Source organism: Pongo abelii, chromosome 10 (assembly GCF_028885655.2).
Source record: "Pongo abelii isolate AG06213 chromosome 10, NHGRI_mPonAbe1-v2.0_pri, whole genome shotgun sequence".
Lineage (NCBI taxonomy): Eukaryota > Metazoa > Chordata > Mammalia > Primates > Hominidae > Pongo > Pongo abelii.
This window is the reverse complement of record NC_071995.2, coordinates 106,182,161-106,209,480: the sequence shown is the minus strand read 5'-3', so window position 1 is coordinate 106,209,480 and position 27,320 is coordinate 106,182,161. Positions and strand designations below refer to the sequence as shown.

The following is a 27,320-nucleotide window of genomic DNA, read 5'->3' as shown; positions in this document are numbered from 1 at the left end:
TTTCTCTAGTTTATAGAAAAGGAAACTGAGGTTCAGAAAAGCTTAGGAACCTGACCTGCATTTATGGTGGAACCAGGGAATGTACCAGCTTCAGAGCTCTTACCTTCCCCACGCCATTGGCATTGTTTAGTGTACACAGCAGGCACTCAATAAAAGGTGTCACCCCGTTGATTACAAAGTAGTGCCCTGAGGGGTTTGTCATGAGGACATTGTGTCACTTCGGGCACAGACAGGATATGTCTTGTGGCATGAGAGCTGGAGAACCAACATCTACTTACTCAGTTCGGCGATGCTGCCTACGCGCGTGGCCAGCAAAGACTGCTCAATGGTCCTCAGCTCCGACTGGCTGAACATGGGCAGTTCTCCTGGCTTGTTTGACCGCTGTGGGTCTCTGTGAAGATTCAGGCTGTCTGGTAGGCACAGCACCCCTGCAGTTAGAAGAGAGAGAGAGAATGAAAGGAAAACAGATTGTTATTTTTCAGTTAACTGAGGGAGGGGTGCAATATCTCGCACAACCTCAAACCACGCCAGAGCTGGTACTGCAAAGAAAGCCAATGTAGGAACCAATGCTCTGGACTCTTTTTAGAAATGGATGCCCAGCTATTTGCAAAGGTCTCTTCAAAGTCCTGACTCCTGATTTTAACAAGCATGCGGGCATTCGTCTGTACACACACATTTCCAAAGAACACAAAACAGAATCCTCTCCTCCGGCCTGGAAGGGTTGCTATCCACTCCTAGATGCGACTTCCTGTGACTCTGGTGGTCAGGTCACTCCCTTTATTCTCCCCACAAAGACAGCTGTGGTCCCTCAGTGCCCTGGGGGAATAGTCTCTGCTGAAAATTGCTTCTGAGGGCTCACTTTGTTTGCTCAACAGATCTAGCTCTGGATGGTTGGGCTGTTACCTGTTTGACAAGGCTTCTGGCTTTCTCTGTAGAGCTATATGTCAGGAGGTAGAAGAGTCCCCATGGGCTTTTGTAACTTGTATGGTGAACACCCACGGGAAATCCCTGGAATCCAATTATCCTCTTTCCTTCCTTTCCATTCCATAAACATTCAGTGAGGAGCTGGGAACTTACTTGGGTAGATGATTTGGAAATATTCACTCTTTCCTTTGCCATCCCAACCTCCCTAAGTCCAGTGCTTTTCCTTTTTTCTTGACTTTGGGCTTGACTACTTGATTTACTTTGGTCAAAGCTATGTTAACAAACATGATGGAATCAAAAGCCTGAAGAATACTTGTAAAATTGAACTTGCTCTCTTGCGCCTCTGCCTTGGTCATAAGAAAAACATGCCCTAGGCCTGGCATGGTGGCTCACACCCATAATCCCAGCAATTTGGGAGGCCAAGGAAGGCAGATCACTGAGGTCAGGAGTTCGAGACCAGCCTGGCCAACATGGTGAAACCCTGTCTCTACTAAAAATATAAAAATTAGCTGGGTGTGGGTGGCACGCGCCTGTAGTCCCAGCTACTGGGGGGGCTGAGGCAGGAGAATCACTTGAACCTGAGAGGCACAGGCTGTGATGAGCCAAGATTGTGCCACCACACTCCAGCCTAGGCAACAGAGCAAGATTGTCAAAAATAAAATAAAATAAAATAAAAAAGAAAGAAAAGAAAAATGAAAAACATGCGTTGTCTGCAAAACTGGGGATCTGAAGTTGGGAAAAGAAAAGAAAAACATGCCCTGGCTAGCCTGGCATGAGAGACACACAGAGCAGATCCAGAACCAGCCTGCAGCTTAGAGCTGCCCCAGCTGCCCATAAAGACATATGCTTATTTGGTATGCCACTGAGATAGTGGGGATGTTAGTTACTCACCACTATTGTGGTGAAAACTAACAGATACACCTACCAAGTATCCTACTGAGGATACAAGGAACAAGGCAGACATTGTGCTGTGTCTGGGGTTGAGGATATAGCGATGGAGAGAACACACATAATCCCATGCTCAGTGAGCTCCCAGTGTAAGTGAAGGAGACACGTTGTTACAGACATAGCCGCAAAACCATTTGTTAAATGCTCTATGGTAGGAGAAGGTTAGGAATGAAGGGATGTCTTATCAGAGACCTAAAGAACAAGTATTTGTCAATACAGTGGAAACACTTATTGAACACCTGCTGTGTTTCCAACCCTGTTTGATATTTTTTTCTTTTTCTTTTTTTTTTATTATTATACTTTAAGTTCTAGGGTACATGTGCACAACCTGCAGGTTTGTTACATATATATACATGTGCCATGTTGGTGTGCTGCACCCATTAACTCATCATTTACATTAGGTATATCTCCTAATGCTATCCCTCCCCCTCCCCCCACCCCACGACATGCCCCAGTGTGTGATGTTCCCCTTCCTGTGTCCAAGTGTTCTCATTGTTCAATTCCCACCTATGAGTGAGAACATGTGGTGTTTGGTTTTCTGTCCTTGCCATAGTTTGCTGAGAATGATGGTTTCCAGCTTCATCCGTGTCCCTAGAAAGAACATGAACTCATTCTTTTTTATGGCTGCATAGTATTCCATGGTGTATATGTGCCACATTTTCTTAATCCAGTCTATCATTGATGGACATTTGGGTTGGTTCCAAGTCTTTGCTATTGTGAATAGTGCCGCAATAAACACACGTGTGCATGTGTCTTTATAGCAGCATGACTTATAATCCTTTGGGTATATACCCAGTAATGGGATGGCTGGGCCAAATGGTATTTCTAGTTCTAGATCCCTGAGGAATCACCACACTGTCTTCCACAATGGTTGAACTAGTTTACAGTCCCACCAACAGTGTAAAAGTGTTCCTATTTCTCCACATCCTCTCCAGCACCTGTTATTTCCTGACTTTTTAATGATCGCCATTCTAACTGGTGTGAGATGGTATCTCATTGTGGTTTTGATTTGCATTTCTCTGATGGCCAGTGATGATGAGCATTTTTTCATGTGTCTGTTGGCTGCATAAATGTCTTCTTTTGAGAAGTGTCTGTTCATATCCTTTGCCCACTTTTTGATGGGGTCGTTTATTTTTTTCTTGTAAATTTGTTTGAGTTCTTTGTAGATTCTGGATATTAGCCCTTTGTCAGATGAGTAAATTGCAAAAATTGTCTCCCATTCTGTAGGTTGCCTGTTCACTCTGATGGTAGTTTGTTTTGCTGTGCAGAAGCTCTTGAGTTTAATTAGATCCCATTTGTCAATTTTGGCTTTTGTTGCCATTGCTTTTGGTGTTTTAGACATGAAGTCCTTGCCCATGCCTATACACCAATAACACCAATAACAGACAAACAGAGAGCCAAATCATGAGTGAACTCCCATTCACAATTGCTTCAAAGAGAATAAAATACCTAGGAATCCAACTTACAAGGAATGTGAAGGACCTCTTCAAGGAGAACTACAAACCATTGCTCAACGAAACAAAAGAGGATACAAACAAATGGAAGAACATTTCATGCTCATGGATAAGAAGAATCAATATCATGAAAATGGCCATACTGCCCAAGGTAATTTATAGATTCAATGCCATCCCCATCAAGCTACCAATGACTTTCTTCACAGAACTGGAAAAAACTACTCTGAAGTTCATATGGAAACAAAAAAGAGCCCGCATTGCCAAGTCAATCCTAAGCGAAAAGAACAAAGCTGGAGGCAACATGCTACTTGACTTCAAACTATACTACAAGCCTACAGTAACCAAAACAGCATGGTACTAGTACCAAAACAGAGATATAGACTAATGGAACAGAACAGAGCCTTCAGAAATAATACCACACATCTACAACCATCTGACCTTTGACAAACCTGACAAAAACAAGAAATGGGGAAAGGATTCCCTATTTAACAAACGATGCTGGGAAAACTGGCTAGCTATATGTAGAAAGTTGAAATTGGATCCCTTCTTTACACCTTATACAAAAATTAATTTAAGATGGATTAAAGACTTACATGTTAGACCTAAAACCATAAAAACCCTAGAAGAAAACCTAGGCAATACTTGCTCAGCATTTTGGAGATGCAAAAGAAGAGGACATATTCAAGTCATTTAAAACTGAAGAGATGACACTGGCATGGACAAAATAATCTGGAAATAAAATAGTGTCGATAGACAAGTGCTAAATAATTTAAACCAACCAGCAGGTGAGGGGAGACAGAATGCCAAGACCAGAAGTTAAAGTCCACTCCTCACCCTGCCTGAACCACACAGTCTCAGCAAAAACTCCTCCTTTGAAAATGGGCACCTTTGTAAGGTGGGCCTTTCACACTTCTGCTCTCGTCCCCACTGCCTGATTGGTGGCTCCAGACACACTGAGCTACTCACTTTCTCCTAAATGTTTTACCTTCACATCTAACAGACGGTGAGACAAAGGGGTAGGGAACTCTAGTAGATGACTTTTTGGATAAATAAATAATGAATAATGGGGCCAGGTGTGGTGTCTCACACCTGTAATCCCAGCACTTTGGGAGGCCGAGGTGGGTGGATCACCTGGGGTCAGGAGTTCAAGACCAGCCTGGTTAACATGGTGAAACCCCATCTCTACTAAAAATACAAAAAATTATCTGGCTGTGGTGGTGGATGCCTGGAATCCCAGCTACTCAGGAGGCTGCGGCAGGAGAATCACTTGAACTCGGGAGGCGGAGGTTGCAGTGAGCTGAGATCATGCCACTGCACTCCAGCCTGGGTGACAGAGTGAGACTCTGTCTCCAAAAAAAATTTTTAAAAAAAGGAATAGTGGATGAATGATACAGATGACCATTAGATTTTAATGTTTCTATAATCAGGAAATTAGTCAAGGGATTTTTTTCTAAGACTCTAATCCAATCTTGTTTTTTTCAAATATTTTTGACTGTGACTCAGAGTAAGGATATATTAGCCTGGCGTGTGCGCACACACACACACACACATGCACACACACACTCTTCATAATTTCCATTAAAATATTAATGGAAAATAACAGTGACCCTTACTACATGTGAGGCACTCTCATTTGTTTTCCTTTTCACTTCTCTTCCATCTTAGTAATAAAAAATGCTTACTGCAGCAACAAAAGTGACATCATGATCCACTAATGGGTCGACATGGGCAGTCTGAAAACACTGTGGGCTGTGACACAGATTCACCATTTCCTGGGCACTACCTAGTGCTGTACTTCAGGAACCCTCAGCTTTCAGGGAAGACAAGACCTTCCCAGAAATGCTCACCATCCAAGCCCAGCCTCCTGCCTCTCCCTTGACAACCATGTCATTCTCCTGTTCAGCCCAGGCAGGAACACACTGAGTCATCCTTGCTTCCTCTGGTTTGCCCACCTGCCAAGACATTAAGTCAGAGGCTAAGTCAAGTAGCTATTGCCACGGCAATGAATCTTGGGCCAATTCCTCATCTGATGCTCCTGGTGTCTCTGACTAATTCAGGAACTTACTACTCCTTAAAGAGTTCACTGCAAAAAGTGCCAGATAATCATGACCCACTCCAACATGTGACCCAATTTTCAGGGTAATGAGACCCTCTAGTTAGGGAAAGGGGATGATAGTCAGAGGGGACTTCACAGCAAAGGAGACTCGAGACCTGGGCCCTGAATGTTGGGGAGAAGGTTGTCTAATTAATAGTACAGATGACTCACATGTTCTCAACGGGATTGCTTTCTTGGTATTTGCATTATTTGCAGCAAGTCAACAACCCAGATCTTTGTTTTAAAATGTTGCCTCACATATTGATCAATTGGGACTTGGATGTCTGAGCAAATGGGACTTGGAGACTGGAACCCAGAGCTTCAGTCTTAGCTCTGCCACTTCTCGCTGTGTTTGACTTTCGGCAGGTCATAGAATCTCTCTGGACCTCAGTTTCCTCTTCTGTGAAATGGGGGTGATAGTAATGACCTTGTTTTCCTCATCGGACTTCTGGGGATGGGAGTGAGGTATGAGAGCAAAATGAGATCATGTGTATCAAAGTATTTTGCATGTGCTAAGCAAACAGTAGGTTCTCAACATATGTTAACTGAGAGGAAAGTCAGTTAATGTGCACTAACCCAGCTTTCGACTACTTTGTCTTTATCAAAAGAATCAACAATTTCCCTTAGAATTATTTCTCCTTCTTTTAGAGGATTATGAAATTTAAATATGGAAATATAATTATTCAAAGAAGTTTTGAGAGTTAGATTATAGAGATTAGGGAAATCTATAATTGATATATTACACGAAGATTATATACCGGGGTTTAATTTTCTTTTTCCTCATTGGAGACTCTATATGGGGTATACAGGTAAACCGAAGTTATTTATTTATTTTTCATGTAAAAATCTGCTTGGTCAGAGAGAAGGTCCTAGCATCATGTTTTAGTGTCAGATTCAGGCCTGAGTTTTGGACTACTTGTCAATTTCCACTGTTAGGGTCAAGGGCAGCCGTGGCCTGGTGATGAAGACCCGAGTTTAGATACAGAGGGAACTGAGGTTCAAATATGAGTTTGAGTGGACCTAAAGGAAATAATTTCCCTGGAGAGCAAGTGAACATAAGCCAGGATACACAGTGGGCTGGAGGGGTCAAGGTCTCCCTGAAATTCTGTTACTTTGAGTGTGTTGTGCATTTGTCTAAGCGGGGAGTTCATTCAAATTCTCCAAAGGGTTTATGGGTCCTAAAAAAGGGCAGACTAATGCCTTTGATTGTCCACATTCCCATTTAGTCAAGGTTTCTCTGCTCTGGGACTGGCCTGACGGCAAGGTGGGGTACAGCAAGGGGGACAAGATACCGGCACTGCCAGAGCTTGATACCGTCCTGCAGCTGCCCTCTGTGCAAATGGGACAAAGAACTTCCTGCTCTCCAGCCAGCTTCTGCATCAGCGAAGAGGGGTTAAACTATCTACTTCATAGGTTTATTGCAGGGATTAAACAAGATAATATACTTAAAGCCTCTGGCCTATACAAAGTGCCTGATAAATACCCTGTTCCCACAGATGTGCAGTCCTGTTTATTTAATGTCTGGATTCAAATGACCTTGCAGATCATCTTCCCAAAATCTTGTGCAACTGGAGACAGAAAACCATTTGGTGAGGTCATTCTGAAAAAAAAATATGAGAGCTGCTGCTCTGGGCAGAACCCTGGGCCAACAATGTCTGGCACTGTGTCTCTGATAGAGGCCATCAGGGTGCATTCCTGCCTCCCAATGTGCCTACTTTTCTAGATGTATAGGATGGCCCATTGGCAAATATAACACCCTGACATCCTTTCACTCTCCTCTGGGCTTTTCTCTGTGTCTATGTTTTCTTACTGAACTCAGGGGACAGGGTTGCTATATTAGTCCATTCTCACACTGCTATGAAGAAATACCCGAGACTGGGTAATTTAGAAAGGAAAGAGGTTTAACTGTCTCACAGTTCCGCATTGCTGGGGAGGCCTCAGGAAACTTACAATCATGGCAGAAGGCAAAGGAGAAGCAGGCACCTTCTTCACAGGGTGTCAGGATAGAGTGAGTGCAAGCAGGGGAAATGCCAGGCATTTACAAAACCATCAGATCTCGTGAGGACTCACTCACTTTCAGGAGAACAGCATGGGGGAAACTGCCCCCATGATCCAATTACCTCCACCTGCTCCCACCCTTGACATATGAGGATTATGGGGATTACAATTCAAGGTGAGATTTGGGTGGGGACACAGAGCCAAACCATATCAGATGCTACTTATCTATGAGAGAAAACCAAGTAAGAGAACCACCAGCACTGATCCATCCAACCTTCAATGATAATAATGGTGGTGGTGATGAAGGAGGAGAAGGAGGAGAACAGCCAACTTTTATGGAGTACAAACTATGGGCCAGGCACTCTGCTTAGCATTTTACATGTTTAAATTCAGATTTATTTTAATCCTCTCAGCCACACTATATGGTAGGAAATCCAACATTTATTAGGAGACAGTATAAGGTAACTGTTAAGAGCAAAGGCTCTGGGTTGACATTGCCTGGGTTTGAACCCTGATTGCTTTACTTACTACTTGCGTAGCTTTAGGCAAGTAAATATAATCATTCTGTGCCTTGGTTTTCCTACCCGTAAAATGGTAATATTAATAGTGCCTACCTCACAGGGTTGGAGGAAGATTTAAAAAGTTAATATGTATAAAACATTTGGAAAATACCTGGCATAGAGGAAGTGTTTTAAAATATTTGCCATTATTATCTCTACTTTATAGGGAATGCAATAAAACTTAGAGATGTTCAGTAATTTGCCTAAGGTCACGTAGATCCTAAAAATGGGACTAGGAATTGAATACCAAGTCTTCTGATTCCAGAGCTCAATCTCTTAGCCACTCAGCATACTGCTTCTTGGTTACTCAATCCTTACTCTCTGCCAGGCACAACTAGGGAACATGGTCGTACACAGACAGCTGGATCCCTGCCCTTCTGGAGCTCACAGTATAACCATTTGTGAGATGTTTTCCCTGGCATTATTACCCAGGAACTGATAGGCAAGTATACAAACTTCGTGGGTGCTGAAATACCATTAACCTCAAATGGAAAACCTTTACAATTTGCCCCCATGGGACAAAAGACAAAGTCTACAGATACATAGCATAGATGTGTTTCCTACTTTCAGTTTCTACTAGGAAGCTCACAGCCAAATTTGCAGCCCATGTGTAAATAAAGAAATGCATTTTTAACATTTTTGTCTTTTGTTGTCTATGATACAATGTTGTACATATTTTTATAAGTTGCCTCAAAATCTGTTGGAAATAACAAATTAAGCACAAAGAGTGAAATAACTCATTAGCTCTGGTTCTTTTGCTTCCTGGGGTTTCCATATATTTTGCAGTCATTTTTGGGGGGATTTAGGGGATCATGGCTGGTGGGTGAACAGAACTATGTAGATTTATCAAGTATGGAGTTAGTTTTTCTTTACCAGTAGTTATTAAGTGAAAACCTCTGGGCTTGACCCAGGGTAATTACTGGTCTTCAGAGCCCTCAAAGTCCTCTTGAACTTAATGGACACTTAAAACCTCTAGGCTGACCAGAATCTAAAAAAAGCTTTGTTGATGGGGCTTCTGTCAGAATAGGTAAAATATTCTAGACTCCCCGCTAAAACCTGGGGGCCAGAAGTCATAGTTGCTTGCTCCAGAATTAAGCAGTGTTATGCTTTCCAGTCTCTGTTTCCTTATCTGTTTGGGTAGATGGACTGCAAAAATGGTCTCCATTTTTCACCCCTGTCTATATGCATGCAAGATGATTTTGAAGTTCCTTCCATCAAGAGTCTATTTGCCCATCTGTTAAGTCTTGGCCAGCCTGTGACTTGCTTTGGCCACCAGAATGTGATGGGAATGTTAGGGTGCCAGTTCCAAGTGTAGGCTTCAAAAGGTCTTGCTTGCTTCTTCTCTCTTAGAATCCTGCCACCACCAAGATAAGAAGCCTGGCTAGCATGCTGGAGGATAAGAAGGACACATGGAGAAGAGCCAAGGCTCTCCTAGACCAATGGACAGTCAGCCAACTCCTAAAAATTTAAGAGTCCGGCCAAGATTAGCAACTGACCACAGACTCATAAGTGAGCCTGGCCAGGATCAAAGAACCACCCAGCTGACCTACAGAGTACTGAGCAATAGAAAATGGTTGATGTTTTAAGCCACTGAATTTGGAGGTAGTTTGTTATGCTGCATATGCACAATATCTAACTGGTACTTATCAGTTATGAAACTGAGAGTTGGTTAACTTGTTGTCTTAAAATGCTTTCCACTTTTCCCCATGTTGCTGTGTAGAATTTAGTTGTTCCAGCAATTCCCGACTGCCAATTTCTTTTGGGCCTGGCCTAGGGAAGAATCTACCTAGTGTGTAGGAAGGCGGGGATGGCAAAGATGATAAAATGACTCTCCTGGGGATTTCTTGGGCGTAGCAAACACATTTTCATCTCAGGGCCCTTGCATTTGCTCTGCTCTCTTCCTGAACTCTCTTTTCTTGGGTAGATGCACAGCCTGCTCTCTTACTCAGTTAGGGCTCTTTGCTGAAATGTCACCTCCTCAGAGAGACTTTTCTTTTTCTTTTTTTTTTTGGAGACAGTATTTGGCTCTATTGCCCAGGCTGGCGTGCAGTCGCCTGACATCAGCTCACTGCAACCTCCACCTCCCAGGCTCAAGCCATCCTCCCACGTCAGCCTCTCAAGTAGCTGGGACTACAGGTGCACACCACCACATCCAGCTAATTTCTGTATTTTTTTGTAGAGAGGGGGTTTTGCCATGTTGGCCAGGCTGGCCTCAAACTCCTGAGCTCTAGTGATCTGCCCTCATCGGCTTCCCAAAGTGCTGGGATTCCTTTCACAGGTGTGAGCCACTGTGCCCAGCCGTCAGAGAAACCTTTCCGGCTACTTTACTAAAAAATAACACCCTGCATTGCTCTCCCATCCCCTCATTCTGTTTTATTTCTTCTTTATAGCACCTACCACTGTGTTATACTATATTATATATTATCCGTTAATGTGTTGTCTATCTCCAGCATTAGAGTGTGAGCAACCAAAAGTTTACTTCCCTGTGTAGGGGTGGTTATGGTGTAGCATTGGGGAAGGAGCTACAAGCAGGAGATGATTGTATAAGGCTGTGCTGGGGAGGAGCTGACCGTGTAAGCCTTGGTACTCTGGACACAGGCTTGGGCACTGCCTTGTTTGTTTCTGGCTGCAGGAGGACAGCTGACTCTGCTAAGTCCTGCCTGACAAGCTAGACTTGGTCTTCTGTTAAGTGACCCCAGAATGTAAAGGGGAGGGCCTGGTGCCATGTCTCAGCTTTAACAAAAGGGAAGGAAGCAGCTGGGGTGCAGCAGCGCACCAGCCCTTGAACAGGCATCGGACGGACCTGGCCAGGTTCAGATTCCCACCTTACCGGCTTCCAGCTGTGTGGCTAGGGCTCTTGACTTGGCTTCTCTGAGTGTATTTCTCCCTCTGTAAAGTGTTTGATACTATCTACCCCCTAGCATCGCTGGGAGGCTATAACGGGATAATAGATAGAGACAACCTGGCACAGAGAAGGGGGTCGATAAATGTTTGCTAATAATCTAAGTGAAGGTCTCTGAAACTAAAGATTTAGGAATCCAATAACACAGACAATGCCAGAAGGCTTTCTTTTACTGTTAAATTTATTAGGAAACAAGACAGGAAATTATCAGATTAAAAAATGTTTGTACACTAGCCTGGAAACCCCTTTTAAGAGACTTGGCAGTGGGAAACAGATTCAGGCTTGGTTTGTTGAAACCATTCCTCTGCAAGAGGCATGCCCTACTCCAATTCAGAAAAGCATCTGCATCTGCAGGTCCTGGCCCCAGTGATGAGCTCCTTTGGGAAGTGTCCCCGAATCTCCCAGGCTGACTTGGGGTCACCCTGCTGTGCTGCACAGTGGGACCCCATTCCTGCTATGAGCTGCTGTTTCTCTTATAGTAAACTAGTGGGTAGGGGGTCTGTTTCCCCAGCCGGCCTGAAGCCTGTGAGGGCAGGAACACATCCTGTTGTCTTTGTGGTACTCAGTGTTCATGGTTGAATTAATAAATGATCCACAAATATCTTCATGCTCTTTTCAGAAAGTCACCACCTTAATCTCCACATGTACTTCAAGCTTCGTTCTTGAACTCAATTCTGAAAATTCTCCATCTTTGTTTTCTACATCTTATTATTTTGGTGGTTTGGCTTCAGACTGCCTAAGAACCTTCCCTTTCCATGTAATCCAAACAAGATTTTTAGTTACCTACTTTGCCATCCCTCCTTCTCTCCCGGGGTCAGCCTTTCTTGCATTATCATTGCAACTTTCCCACAGAGTCCTGGGTGACATCCGCCTCATAGGGGCTTAAGAGGAAAGAGACTCATTCTCCGTTTCCTCATCTCTGTATCAAGGAGCTCCTGGGGCCTGGCAGGACGTGTGAACACCTGCTTCAGTCACCAACTCCTCCTAAAAGATCTAGGGCTCCATTTCAGAACTTCCAGGCATGGAATGGTATTTTAGACTTCCAGCTGAGTCTTGGGTAGCTGTGGAAATGTCACAGGTTAGTCAGATTTTGGAGATCAAATGGCCCCCAGGAGCATGGACTGTGGCCTTTGAAAGTTTTCTGAAAAGCCTTTCCCTTGTCCCCTACACAGTAGTGACACTCATGGGCATAACGTCATGTGGTGTGATAAAACTCAGCCCTGGAATGTAACTGTCAGGGAAATTGTGTGCTGGAGTTGTTTGAGTAAAGAAATGATCTTGGCTGGGCACGGTGGCTCACGCCTGTAATCCCAGCACTTTGGGAAGCCTAGTCAGGCAGATCACAAGGTCAGGAGATCAAGACCATCATGGCTACTAAACTCTGTCTCTACTAAAAATACAAAAAATTAGCCGGGCATGGTGGCACATGCCTGTAGTCCCAGCTACTCAGGAGGCTGAGGCAGGAGAATTGCTTGAACCCCGGAGGTGGAGGTTGCAATGAGCTGAGATCGTGCCACTGCACCACTCCAGCCTGGGTGACAGAGTGAGACTCTGTCTCCAAAAAAAAAAAAAAAGAAAGAAAAGAAATGATCTTTGAGATTTTAATTAACATCATGGCAATGGACCAGGGTAAAATAATGAGGAGGCAGCTTTTTGGACAATGTCTACCTTGCTCTATATCAAGGTGACCATGCATACTTGCAATCAAAATCCATCCATCCATCCATCTGTCCATCCAAACTTCCATCCATATGTCTGATCATCCTTCAATTAACTAAACAATTTTTTTTAGCATCTCCTATGTGCTATGCATTGTGCTAAGCAATGGGAGATACAGGAGAAACAAAGGAGCTTCCTTCTTGGAGCTTAACTTCCATTCGTCTATCTATTCATCTATACATCTACTCTTCCATCCATCCATCCATCCATCCATCCATCCATCCACCCACCCACCCATCCATCCATCTGCCCATCCATCCATCCATCCATCCATCTGCCCATCCATCCATCCATCTATCCATCCATCCATCCATCCATCCATCCATCCATCCATCTGCCTATCCATCCATCCATCCATCCATACATCCATACATCCATACATCTTTCTACCCTTCCGTCAATCTACTCAATATAATATGCCAGCTTAGGACTGCAATGAAAATTAAGACATAGATCTTTCCCTTGAGAAACTCTCAATATAGTGGAATAGGTACAATGTTCATGAGTGTTACAGGTACTCTAAGAGAAGTCCATCCATGCTACACTGATGGCACAAACAGAAATTGGATATTCCACCTGGGTGGCATGTCAGGAAAGCCTTCATTGTTGAGCTAACCTAGGATGATTGAAAGACGAGCTGATGGTCATTAGGTGACCTGGCTAGGGGGTGGGGAAGAGGAGGGCATAGGGAAGTCCAAACTGGAGGGAGCAGAAAAAGCCAAGTCACAGAGGCAAGAAAACTCATGGTGCATTGTGGGGATTGTAAGAAGTTGGCCGCGGCTGGCACACTGAGTTGAAGGGAACTCCCATGAGGTGGGCAGGGACCAGATCATGGAGGGGAGCATCGAGGGGCTCAGGTGCTTTGCTGAGGGGCTCGTATATCATTGGGAGGAGGCAGCTGAATCCCTTGGGAACCAATTCTGGTGCCTCCGTGAGGTCAGGATTCATTGCTGGTGTTCTGACCAGAATAACCATCAGAGGGAGGGAGTCAATGGGAGGGATGACAGAGGCAGAGAATGGCACTTTCTGCTCAGGTTGCCAGCAGACCCAGACCGCGCATCGCCGCATATCATTCCTGGCCTCTCAGATCTCCTGGACTCAGAATGCTGCCTGTGGATCTTTTCTGGCTTGGCAGACATCTCAAACTTGACTTCTCCTACTTCCCTGGACTCTCAACATCCACTTGTTTCTTCCTTATCTCTGCCTGTGCCTCTAGAGCTCAACCAGCCCCTTAGGGGTGGCTGAGCAGGACACTTGGTTGTATCCTCCTTGCCCCTCAGCACTCTCCTGAGGGCTTCCATCCCAGACTGACCCTCTGCTTCCCCATCAACATGTTGAGATAATGTGGTGCATCAGAAGTTGGCCTCTTTACACCCTCTCTTCACTGCCATCTTGAACATTCATTTTAAAAATGTAAGCTATTTTCAAAATATGGATCACAAAATTATCCATGCCTATTTTGAAAACTTCAATAATAAGAAAGGGATAAAACAATAAACTGAAAGCAACCTCTTTTCCTCTCCTTGGACCTAATCCCACTCTCCAGAGGTAACCCCTATTATTAGTTTCTTGTGTAAGATTCCAGAACTTTCTATGTATTCTCATGCATCAGTTCATTCACTCACTCAACAAATATTTATTAAGTCCAAACAATGTGCAGGTTCTACAGGGAATAAAGGTATGAGAAAAACACCATACAAGCCCTAAACTCATAGAGCTGAAAGTCTAGCTGGGAGGACAAACACACATCAAATAATCCCACAAAGAAATGTACAAACACAACTGTGTAAACTGCCTTGAGAAAAGTACCTGTACATACACCATTCCCTAACCAATGTCAAAGCTGGAAAATGGTATCTAATTTAATTTGATTTCATGTAACTGTAAGAAAGACCATTTTTTTCATGGTTATTAACATCTGTTTTCCTTTGTGAGTGGCTTTGTATATCATTTGCCTAGTTTTCTATAGAAATAGCAAATTCTTCTTATTGGTTTGTGAAAGTTCTTTCTATATTAAGGAAATAATCCCTTTGCCTGACATGTGTCATGCACACATATTTTCCCAGTTTTCAACTGCTTTTTGAGTGTGCTTACAGTATTTTTCTAAGTAGAAGTATTTTCACCCAATGCAGGCAAAGTTATTGGTCTTTCTCTTTATGGGTTCTGAGTTTGGGTTTACATTCAAAAAGCCCTCCACCTATTCAAGATTATTAAAAACTTAACCATGTTTTCTTCTGGTAATTTTAGTTACATTTTTACTATTAAAACTTTGGGTTGCAGAATGCATATACACTATTGGTGGGAATGTAAATTAGTTCAATCATTGTGGAAGACAGTGTGGCGATTTCTCAAAGACCTAAAAACAGAAATACCATTCAACTCAGCAATCCCATTACTGGGTATACCCAAAGGAATAGAAATCATTCTATTATAAAGACACATGCATGCATATGTCCACTGCAGCACTATTCACAATAGCAAAGACATGGAATCAACCTAAATGCCCATCAGTGGTAGACTGGATAAAGAAAATGTAGTACATATATGCACCATGGAATACTATGCAGCCATAAAAAAGAATGAGATGTCCTTTGCAGGAACATGGATGGAGCTGGAGGCCATTATCCTTAACTAATGCAGAAACAGAAAATTAAATGCTGCATTTTCTCACTTTATAAGTGGGAGCTAAGTGATGAGAACACATGGACACATAGAGGGGAACAAAACACATTGGGGCCTATTGGAGAGTGGACGGTGGGAGGAAGGAGAGGCTCAGGAAAAAGAACTAATGAATACTAGGCTTAATATCTGGATGATGAAATAATCTGTACTACAAACCCCCACTTAAAAAAAAAAAACCTTTGATCTCTCTAGCATGAGGTAGGGATCCAGTTTTTGTTTTTGTTTTCCCCAAGTAACTAACCAATTGAGCCAATATTTGCTAAATAATCCACCTTTTCCTCACTGATTTAAAATAATTCCACTTCATCATGTGCTTTATCTCCAGATGTCATTGAGAACACAGGAATATTTCCTATTTTATCCCACTGATCTAGTTTTTCTCAGTGTCAGAATCACACTGCTTAATTATTGTAGTTTCATAAATGCTTTAAAATTAGGTAGGGCTGGTCTGGATTCATTACGTCTTCTTTCTGAAAGATATTTTGAGGCTATTTTTTAGCTATTTATTTCCCAGATTAATTTTAATTCTGATTCATTAAGTATCTGACTGTGCTTCAAATGGTGAAGGTAGTCACATTAGAAAGGGAAGAGGAAGGTGATGGGCAGTTAGGGGTGAATGGAGGTGTACATCCGTTTAAGAAAACTTTTGGATTCACTATTTGAGTATGCATTATGTTCCCTGAAATAAATTTAGCTGTACCTCTTCCTGTTACCAACTGTCCACTTCTGTGTCTCACTGACACTTGTTTAATAAACACAAGTTGAGTTAATGAATAAGTCCTGGGTAGAGTTCATGGTAAAAAATAAAGATTACTAAGTGTTAAAGAAAGGTGTTAATAGCAAGTGAGCACCCCACTGAGGATTTCTCCCTGTTATAGAAATCAAAGGGGGCTGGAAGAAATGGAGAGACTTCACACCAGCTGTCAGAAGCATTTTATGCCAAGGACAAACATTCACATTTGTCTTGTCCCAGGGATGTCTCAAAACCATTTCCAGGTAATAGCAAGGATACCCCCTATAGTGGAGACTGGTGTATCTGGCACGCTTCCAACTGAAAATCCCTTTCCAATGGAACTTCTGCAGAGTACCAGGATCATTTATATTCATAATGAAAGTCCCTAGGGCCTGGAAGATCCTGAGTCACCCAAGAAAGGAAAGATTAAATCATGTTCAACCAAGCCTTCATGTTAAGTATATTTAATTGTATTCTAAGTCTTCAAAGACTGATTATCTTTAATTAAACAGCCTGGTGACTATAGACTTATTATTTATTTGATATGATATAGTGAGGAACTATTCACTACAATGTTTAATAAGTTGAAATATCCTGTGGCTGACCACACGCAATGACAGAGGGTGTGTGTGTGTGTGTGTGTGTGTGTGTGTGTGTTTACGGTCATAGAGGAGATTAGGCCAAGTTTCTTAGAGCTGACTAAGTGCTGCTGTTAATGTAGTGTAGATGTTAATGGCACATAAAAGCATAAATCTGCCCTTTGCAGCCATGCATGTGCACGCTGATACAAAGAACTAATAGGCCTTTCACAATCCATCGAAAATACAAAGATTACTAAATTGGCTTTTAAAAACATTAGAATCCCATTAGGCCAAATTCAGGAGCTGATTTCAGAGTAAAATAAACCACAGGAGGACTCTAAATTCTCGTTTGTCATTGCTGTTAAAAAGTACTGCCCTTTAGTGATATTGTTCTTAGCTTTGTGCTCACCTAGAGTGCTGAAACTTATTAACTGGATTCTGGAATTCTCATAAAGGTATTTTATCCCTATATTGTTTTTAAATCAGGGTAACTGTGGGGAAACAAGTTTTATTATGTTTTATTATGCCATTTTGCTGACTTCACTCCTGTGCTTTTTTTTAAGTAGGGTTCTTTTATTGTAATTATTTTAAAATAAATTGTCTATTATATAACTATCAAAAAATAAAATAAAATTAAATTAAATTAAAAAAAAAAAAAAAAAGTACTGCCCTTCCCCAAGGCCAGGAGCCCTTGGGGAAGGGAGCATGCAGCCCTTGCTAGGGAAGTGTGGCCCTATCCAGCCAAGAAGAAAGATAAGGATGCTTCTGGGGAGAGGCTTTCTCGTAGCACCTGTTCTGGGAGTTGCATCAGAAACTACATGAAAGTAGCCCAGATATAACTCAATGTTTCTCAACTTTTTATTATCACCCCTTCCACCCCAAGAAACCTTTTTGGACATTTTCTTCCCTACCTCTCCACCACCACCCCGCTGTATTAACCAGGTCACTTTTTCTCTTTCTTCTTCTTCTTCTTCTTTTTTTTTTTTTTTTGAGATAGGGTCTTGCTCTGTCACCCAGGCTGGAGTGCAGTGGTGCAATCACAGCTCACTGCAGCCTTGACCTCCTGGGCTCAAGTGAGCCTCCCACCTCAGCCTCTTGAGTAGCTGGGACTGCAGGCGTGAACCACCATACCTGGCTAATGTTTGATTTTTTGTATAGACTGGGTCTCATCATGTTGTCCAGGCTGTTTTCAAACTCCTGAATTCTCCCACCTCGGCCTCCCAAAATGCTGGGATTACAGGTGTGAGCCACCTCGCCTGGCCTTATCCATGCCTTTCATTGTCTGTATTCTGATGCTTTGACACCTGGGGCCTTGCTGACCCTGGAGGGCAGTCCCCAGGGTTGGCCCCACTCAAGGTTAGCCAATCCCTAGGGACAGTAAACAACCTGCTAGCAAGCACACTTTTCAAATGCAAACCAACCCATCCAAAGCCCACACCCCAGCCACCACATCTATGGGGCTGTCATACTCTGGGCCACTATCCAACTGCTCTAATCTCTCCAGGGCCAGGCACCAGGCAACTAGGGGCAGTCCCTATGCCTCAGAGCCTGCTGAAATTATTCTAATTAGCTAATCCTAAACCTGGATTCTCTGCCTCACCCGTTCCTTCCCTCGAAAATGATAATAAAGGCTCTTGCCCACGGTTTCCTTCTGCCCCCTGACCAACCCTGGTGCTTCCCCATGTGACCCTATAAGGCCTGGCATGTCCCCTCCTCTTGGGAACTGTAAGTAACAAACTCTCTTTTCAATGGTAATTGTCTCCTGATCCATTGGCCTTACTGCACTTCAAATTTTCTGTCAAGACACTATAATTTAAAACAGCGGTTCCCAACCTTTTTAGCACCAGGGACCGGTTTTGTGGAAGACAGTTTTTCTACTGACTGGTGGGTTGTGGGGCCAGGGATGGTTTGGGGATGAAACTGCTCCACTCAAATCATCAGGCATTAGATTCTCATAAGGATCATACAAGCTAGATCCCTCGCGTGCACACTTCCTAGTAGTGTTTGTACCCCTATGAGAATCTAATGCTGCCACTGATCGGACAGGAGGTGGAGCTCAGGTGGTAATGCTCGCTTGTTCGCTGCTCACCTTCTCCTGTGTGGCTCAGTTCCTAACAGGCCACAGACCTGTACCAGTCTGTGGGCTGGGGTTTGGGGACCCCTGATTTAAAACATTCCATTTCATGACATTTTAATGTTATAAATACACTGTATATATGTTTATGTACTGTGGCCCTTTTGAGGGTCACAAATCATTTTAATACCCACATTTTGTGGGGGTCTTAAGAACCAACTTTCACACTGGTGGTGCTATATTGCCTCACATCCCATTAAGGATGCATGAGAATAACGTGGGGAGTTTTAAAAAGTACCAATGCTGGCTGGGCATGGTGGCTCACACCTTTAATCTTAGCACATTGGGAGGCCGAGGTAGGCAGATCACTTTAGGTCAGGAGTTTGAGACCAGCCTGGCCAACATGATGAAACCCCATCTCTACTAAAAAAATATACAAAAATTAGCCAGGTGTAGCGGCATGCACCTGTAATCCCAGCTGCTCTGGAGTCTGAGGCACAAGAATCGCTTGAACCCAGGAGGCAGAGGTTGCAGTGAGCTGAGATTGTGCCACTGCACTCCAGCCTGGGTGACACAGCAAGACTCCATCTCAAAAAAAAAAAAAAAAAAAAGTACCAATGCCCAGTCCAACCCCAGACCAATTAAATGAGAATCTCTGGGGACATCACCCAGGCAGTGGTATTTTTTCAATGATCTCGATGGTAATTCCAATGTACATCCAGGTTGAGAATCTCTGAGTTGACTCAAATCACAGTTTCTGCCCCATCGCTGCCCCTCACCAAGCCTGACCCCAACACATCACATTCTCATTACAGACCAGAAAAACCACAAGATAAAACCAAATGATTCAGGGCTCCATGGTGTTTCCCCACCTATGGACGCTGTATCTCATTTGATCCCAGACATGTGCCTGGACATTTTTTTTTCCAGAACAGGCAAACTCACACTTGAACAGGTTGTCTTTCTTTTTTTTTGTTTTTGAGATGGAGTCTTGCTCTGTCACCCACGCTGGAGTGCAGTGATGTGACCTCAGCTCACTACAATCTCTGCCTCTCGGGTTCAAGTGGTTCTCCCACTTCAGCCTCCCAAGTAGCTGGGACTACAGGCGCATGTCACCACACTGCGCTAATTTTTCTATTTTTTTGTAGAGATGGAGTTTCACTATGCTGGCCAGGCAGGTCTCGAACTCCTGCCTCAAGCAATCCACTTACCTTGGCCTCCCAAAGTGCTGGGATTACAAACGTGAGCCACCGTGCCCAGCCATCGTCCCTTGTTTTTTTTTTTCCACTGGGAGCATCTCTACCTGAATGCCACTTCCTCCAACAAGCTGCCCCACATGGTTGGGATCCCTACCTCTTCTCCCACAGCAGGTTGTCTTATGGAATGTCCACATCCATCCAGGGTTGCAGCAAGATAATAATAATACTGATGAAAAACCAGAGTTAAGACTTTATATGGCATTTACTACAAGCCAAGCACCATTAACTATTCTAATCCTTACAACATCCCTCTGCAGTTGCTGTTATTATTATTATTGTTGCTGTTATTTATCATTTTACAGATGATGAAACTGAGGCACAGAGAGGTTAGGTTACTTTCCCAAGGTCACACAGCTGGCAATAGGTAGAGCTGGAATTAGAACCTAGTCTGTTTGGCTTCAGAATTTGTGCTGCAGAGAAAGGAGGGGGGGGGCAAGTTAGGAAAGGGCTCATAAGGCATGTTAAAAAGTCTAGATTTTATTCTAAGATTAATGAAGAGCCACTTAAGGGCTCTAACAGAGGCAAGAGAAATAATCTGGGCACAGAGTGAACAAGGCTGGGCTGCAGTCTTCCAGGTGGCAAAAGACTGTAGCTGGGCCAGGTGGGAGCACAGCTTCTCGGAGTGGGGTCTGCTTGTTGCCTGCAGTAGAATCATTCTTGGGTGCTTGTTTTTAAAAAAAAGGTGGATTCTCATGTGCAGCCATGAGATGGAAGACCCCTGGTTTACACAGTCGTGGCCTGAGCAGGGCAGGGAGGAAACTCTGGTAGAAGGCAGGGGTGGAGAGTGGGGGGTAACCAACTCAGAGCCTTTAGTGACTTGTCCAAGATCACACTGCTGATACACGTGTCAGCTAGGGCTTGAACAGACTTTGTAACCCAAGTGAGGCAGTGCCCTAATAATGACTAGCAGTCAAGCTAATGGAGAGACTGCTCAGGAGAGAATCAAAGGGCAGCAGCCTACCTTGGTTGCCTGGAAGCACCCTTGAGACTAGATGGTTGAAAGCAGATGAGGGCAACCTGGGGGTGCACATGGGGAAGCACAATCCAGACAACAAAGAGGTCATGGGGGGCCAGGGAGAGGGCAGCAGGGTGCTTGCCACCCCAGTCCTGGGGAGTGGGCGCAGGCTCTTCCCTCACCAGTGGTCACTCTTAGCAGAGGAGCCAGGCCTCAGCACAGCAGGATCCAAAACAAATAAATAGTGCTTGTCCTACCAGGGTGATATGGTTTTGCTCTGTGTCCCCAACAAATCTCATCTCAAATTGTAATTGCCACATGTCAGGGGAGGGACCTGGTGGGAGGTGATTTCCCCTATGGCTGTTTCCCCCATGCTGTTCTCATGATGATGGGTTAGCTCTCATGACATCTGATGGTTTAAAAGTGTTTGGCAGCCAGGCGCAGTGGCTCATGTCTGTAATCCCAGCACTTTGAGAGGACAAGGCAGGTAGATCACTTGAGGACAGGAGTTCAAGACCAGCCTGGCCAACATAGCGAAACCCTGTCTCTACTAAAAATATAAAAATTAGCTGGGCATGGTGGTGTGTGCCTGTAGTCCCAGCTACTTGGGTGGCTGAAGCAGGAGAATCGCTTGAACCTGGGAGGTAGAGGTTGTAGTGAGCCAAGATCATGCCACTGCACTCCAGCCTGGGCGACAGAGTGAGATTCTATCTTTAAAAAAAAAAAAAAGAAAGAAAAGAAAAAGTGTTTGGCAGTCCCCCTGCCCCCTCTTGCCGCCATATGAAGAAGGCCTTCACCTTCCAGCGTGATTGTAAATTTCCTGAGGCCTCCCCAGTCATGCAGAACTGTGAGTCAATTAAACAATTTTCTTCATAAATTACTCAGTCTTAGGTAGTTCTTTATAGCAGTGTGAAAACAGACGAATACACAGGGCAAATTCATGAGTTAATTTATTAGAGAGCCTTTGTTCAGGGAGCTCCAGTTGCCGGTTAGGTGAGAATTTTTACAACCTGAAGTTTGCACACAGGCACACACCACACACACACACACACACACACACACAGCTTCCCTCTTTGTGTGTCTCTCTGTGTGTGTAATCAAATGCCTTCTAGTACACAGCACTGTGCTACCAAGAAAAATGACACACTTTTTGCCCAGGGTCATTTCTTCACAGATGTAATTACTCATTTTGAAAGTTTGTACTGTGTTATTTAGAACCAGTAAATCATGAAATCACAGGCCTTGAATGCTGGGAAGCCTTGGACAATGCTAAATCCAGCTCCCCTGAGTCAGCCACTAACGTTTCCTGAGTGCCTACTATGTGCCAAGACCTGGGCATGAGAGGGCAATGGTTCCTCCTTCCAAGAGTTTACAGCTAAACTTTTATCATAGAGTTGAGAAAAAGACCCAGAAAGGCTAAGTAACTCTCCTAAGGTCACACTGACTTGGTTTAACTCAATTTCTGGATAATGGCTACTTCCAGCCACTTTCAGAAATGATTTACCAATTTTGAAAGAATCAGAATTTAGCACTATGTTCCTAACATGGCATGGTCAGCATTATAATGGTCCCCAAAGATGTCCATGTCCTAGTCCCCAGAACCTGTGAATATGCTATGTTACATGGCAAGAGGGAGTCAAGGTATTGGGTGGAATTAAGACTGCTAATCATCTGACATTGGGATACAGAGAGTATCCTGGGTTTTCTAGGTGGGCCCAATGTTATCACAAGGGTCCTTTAAACCTGGAAGAGGGAGGTGGGGGATTCAGTGTCAGAGTGATGTAATGAGAACAAGACCTAACTGACCATTGCGGGCTTTAAAGATGATGGGTCCATGAGCCAAGGAATGTGGGTGGCCTCTAGAAGCTGGAAAAGGCATGGAAATGGATTCTAATTTTAGCTCCATGAGACCCATTTTGGACTTCTGACCTACATCATTGTAAGAGAATAAATTTCTGTTGTCTTAGGACGCTAAGTTTGTGGTAGTGCGTTCTAGCAGCAGCCACAGAAAATGAATATCCTCTGAAGTGAGACTGAGCTTCACGAGGCTCCTCAGGGTGCTGGGGGGCCTGATGGTGTCATTCTGAAATGAGCATCACTTATTTTCCTAGAAGTCCAGACATCTAATTTCACTTTAAAACTCAGGATCTGTTTTCAGTCAAGACACCTTCCTCAGCCTTTGCCTTTTCTCCCCTCTGGGTAAATTCCAGAATTTAATGCAGAAATAAAGAGATGACCAAAGAATGCCATTTCTCCTAACTTTCTTCGTTGTAACTCCTCTCTGCAACTGAATCATTTTTTCTGGCATTTTATTTTCAGAAATGCTGTTGGCATTCCTTCCTCTCAGCCCACTGAAGACATCACTTTGTGGGCCAGTGCTGCCCTCCACCCCAGGGTGCCTCGCCACCTTCCATTTCTGTTTTTGTCCTGAGCCTGTCTTCTGCTTCCAGGATGTGCCTCAGACTCAAGGCCCTCCTGACATGGGAAAAAAGGAGAGGGGCTTACACAGCAAGGTCATGCTCCATGTCCTGACATGTGGAGGATGGAAAAATCACTCCTTCCCAGTGAGGTCAGAGAGTTGAGGTGGGAATGAGTCACTTCCAGGAGAAGGAAGGATGTGCCCACCATCTCAGGAGAAGAAGATGGGCAGAAAATGGCTTCTCTGGGGATTTAGAGAATAAGAGCATCGATTTTCTGACACTGAAAAGCTGTCCCTCCCAGGACAGAGAATGATTGCGAGAAATGCCTCATCATCCATCATCCAACAGAATATTACTGAAAACCTTCTTAGTGTCAGGTTCTGTGCAGGGGATATAGATGATGATGATAATGGTGGTGGTGGTGATGGTGGTGATGATGATGATGATGATGATGATGATGGTGGTGATGATGATGCTGTTGGTTGTGGGATGATGGTGGTGGGATGGTGGTGGTGATGATGATGGTGGTGGGGGTGTCAGTGATGATGATGGTGATGATAATTGTGGTGATGATGATAATGTTGATAATGGTGATGGTGGTGATGATGATGATGGTAGAGATGATGATGGTGGTGATGGTGATGATAACAGTGGTGGTGAGGATAGAGGTGGGGATGGTGATAGTGGTGATAGTGATGGTGGTGGTGTTGAGGATAAAGTTGGGGATGGTGATGGTGGTGATAGTGATGGTGGTGGTGGTGAGGATAGAGGTGGGGATGGTGATGGTGGTGATAGTGATGGCAGTGGTGTTGAGGATAAAGTTGGGGATGGTGATGGTCGTGGTTGTGATGATGATGGTGGGGGTAATGATGATGGTAGGAGCTGACACCCACTATGTGCCAGGCACTGTTCAAAGTACTTGCCATATACTCACACATTATATATCTCCAGGTGGTGGGAATGAAAAATGTGCGGAATTAATGAATAGAGATGACTTGATTCCTACTACCTTAAGTTCACATCTAGGGACAGAGGGTAAGTGGAACAGAATGAAGGAAAGATGGGAGAGGGAAAATTGAAATAGAAACAATAATCATGGTACCATAAGACAGAGCAGTGGTTAGGTAGATGGCTCTACAGCCAGGCTGCCCCAGTTTAAATACAGGCTTTGTTATTTATTGACTCTCTGGCTAAATTAATGAACCTCTCCGTGCCTCAGTTTCCTCTTCCGTAAAGTGGGGATGATAACAGCAACTACCTCATGGGTTGGTGTGAGGATTGTATGAGTTGGTATGTCTCCATATCTGAACAGTGCCTGACATACAGTAGATGCTCAGTAACCCATGCTTCTTCTTCTTCTAAGGTGCTTAGCAGAATTCATCTAAGCCTCTCAGAGGCAGACTTGGTCACTTCAGGCTCCTGGCTTGGCTTAACCCCAGACAAGCTCTCAATGTTTTATTGGTCATCTTTGCTGCCTCCATTTATGCTACCATCCCAGACACCAAAATCCCTGATTCTAACCAAAACTGACTTTTCATTTTGCATCCTTATATCTCCCCTGTCCTCTTCCACAGAAAGAATTCCAAGGGAGATTTAATCAAACAGGTGACATGTAAGCCGAGCCTTCAGGAGTGTGTAATTTTTAAAGGGGGGATTAAAAATGAAGGAAGAAGGAGCTGGTCTGGTTAGAGGGAGAAAGTGGGGCAGAGGGATGCACACCTGGTGGGAGTGCTAGGAGACAGGCTGTACCTGGGGATAAGGCAGGAGTTAGAGGTGGGATGCAGGCAGAGCTAGAATAGGAAAAACCTTGACAGCTGCATTCATGAATGCGGAGCCATTAAAGTCTTGAAAGCTTTCTAAACCCATCATTGTTATGCACACGCTGGAGGGCGGTGCTTATCCTAGCAGTGGTATTAGTACGGCACAAATGATAGTGATAGTAGTAATGGCACTAACAGTCATGGGGCAATAATAGTAGTAACAGCAACAGTGGCAGAATTGAGGGGACTGAGACATCATCATCACCATCTTCATCATTCTACAGTTAACTTTCATTTAGTACTTACTATGTGCCATTCTAAATAGTTTAAGATCTTATCTCATGTAATCCTCACAATAACCCTATGACCCTATGGGGTAGCTACTCTTATCATCCCCATTTTAAAGACAAGAAAACAGAGGCAGGGAAGAGTTATGTGACCTGGCCAAAGCTGCACTGAGACCCAGGGCCTGGGTGCTTATGTTAGGCACAATGAGAAGCTGCCAGGAACGAGGTGGACCTCACCATACCCCAAGAGGCAATAGCAGTTGTAGATACAGAAGGGCCTCCCTGAAATTCAGGGGGTATTCATGGAGGGCAGCACCTGAGAGGTGTTTATGGGGTTTGGCTGTGACTTGGAGGTGGGCATGGAGGGAGGCAGCCAGTCCTAGCCTCTCCGATGCCCCTCTGGCCCCTGTCAGGGATGGAGTCCCAGGATGGCTATACTGGTTCTAATCATACCCAATCCAGAGATTATGAACAGCACACAGTGGCAGCTAGGAGCCCCCTCTGCAGGCCTCCCTCCAGCTGGGACTGGCCTGCCGGGCCATCCCCCCTGGGGAATGTGGGACAATCTGGCCCGAGTCCCACTGCTGCCTGCCTCAAGTCTGTTCTGCCTGCAGAGCACACAAACGCGGGAACACCAGAGCGTGGCTGAGCCTGTGCAGGTAGGCCTGGCTTCCCCCAACAGGCTGGACACTGGCTAAGTGGCCTGGCAGGAGGCAATGCTAAGGCCAAATGTAACGACTTCAACTGCATGTCATGTCTTTTTTCCACTCCCCGTTCCCCACTACCAAGGGAGAGGGCATGGCGTTCCTGAGGATACTGTGGGGGCGGATGAGCCTCATTCTGTAAGCACCGGAGAGGACTCCTTGGGCACTGGGCGTCCTGGCCACCCCCTACCTTCCCCTGGTTGCTGAGAAGCAACAGCCATTTCTCCCTATCCCTGCATTTCCCTGGCTCTGTTAGTGACAGCTCACGTGCATCCCCCACAGTCCCGTGGTAGGAGACAGAGTTTAAAAGGCCTGTTTTGTAGGCTCCAGGGGGAATGCGATGCCATCTTGCCATGAAGAATTATCCTCAGGGCCCTGCGGTAAGAGGATGAGCTCCCCTAACAGTGTGGAAACAGGGGAGGGAGAACAGGCAGCTGCAGGGCAGAGCCCTCAGTAGGAAGGGGAGGAGCTGCCTGGGGAAGCTACCGAAGCCCAAGGGAGGTGGTGAGGGCTATAGAAGGCCTGTTGGGAATAATCTGGTATTCCAGAGCAGTGGAGGAGATGCCCAGGCTCCGAAAGCTCCTTGAAGAAGAACATTAAAGAGAGCCAGAGGCAGGGTTGCTTAGGCTCTTACGGAAACTCCAGTGACCTTTTGGCTCCTGGCACCTGTGAGGCTGAGCCTTATCGCTGGGCCGTTTGGCTCGCTGGCCATACCCGGTCCAGGCTGGGAGAGGCCTTCTACCCTGGGCCATATGCAAAACAGCCCTGGCCTTTGGTCAGCTCGTGAAGGGAGTCCCTTTGATTCCTGACCAGCTCCTACCTCCTCATTCCTGCCTTCCCAGATCCCTGACCAGTGGACTCAGCCCAGGATCATCTGGGAAGTTCCCGGCTCTTCTGTCAGAGCCCCTTTTACCATGGGTGGGGTGAGGGACTCGGCAGGCTCATTTCATAGGCCCAGATCCTAGCTTGCCAACTGCTGACCTGGGAGCCCCACAGTGCTTCTCAGATCTCCTTGACTTCCAACCAAGACTCAGGATCCAATGCTCATATGAATTCTTCAGTCTCCACAAGCCTGGAGAGCTGAACAAAGCTGGGCTCTTACCCACGTTCTTTTCTCACTTGCCATCTCTGAGCTCAATTCCTATTTTTGTAAAGTGAGTATCCTAATACCTCCCTGTGTAGTGCTGTTAGGTCTAAGAAGGTAATACACTGCATTAGCTTCCAAGCACTGTCATAACAAAGTTCCACACTTACTGGCTTAAACA

General features: G+C 44.7%; 1 protein-coding gene across 1 annotated transcript in view; it reads right to left on the bottom strand.

Annotated features, from left to right (window-relative positions):
* Window positions 1–27,320, bottom strand: part of ABTB3 (ankyrin repeat and BTB domain containing 3) — a 347,983-nt gene that overhangs the window by 143,457 nt on the left and 177,206 nt on the right. Inside the window, exon 2 of the mRNA XM_024257480.3 lies at window positions 279–428. Coding sequence (XP_024113248.2) covers window positions 279–428 — 150 coding nt within the window. The remainder of the gene's footprint in view (window positions 1–278; window positions 429–27,320) is intronic.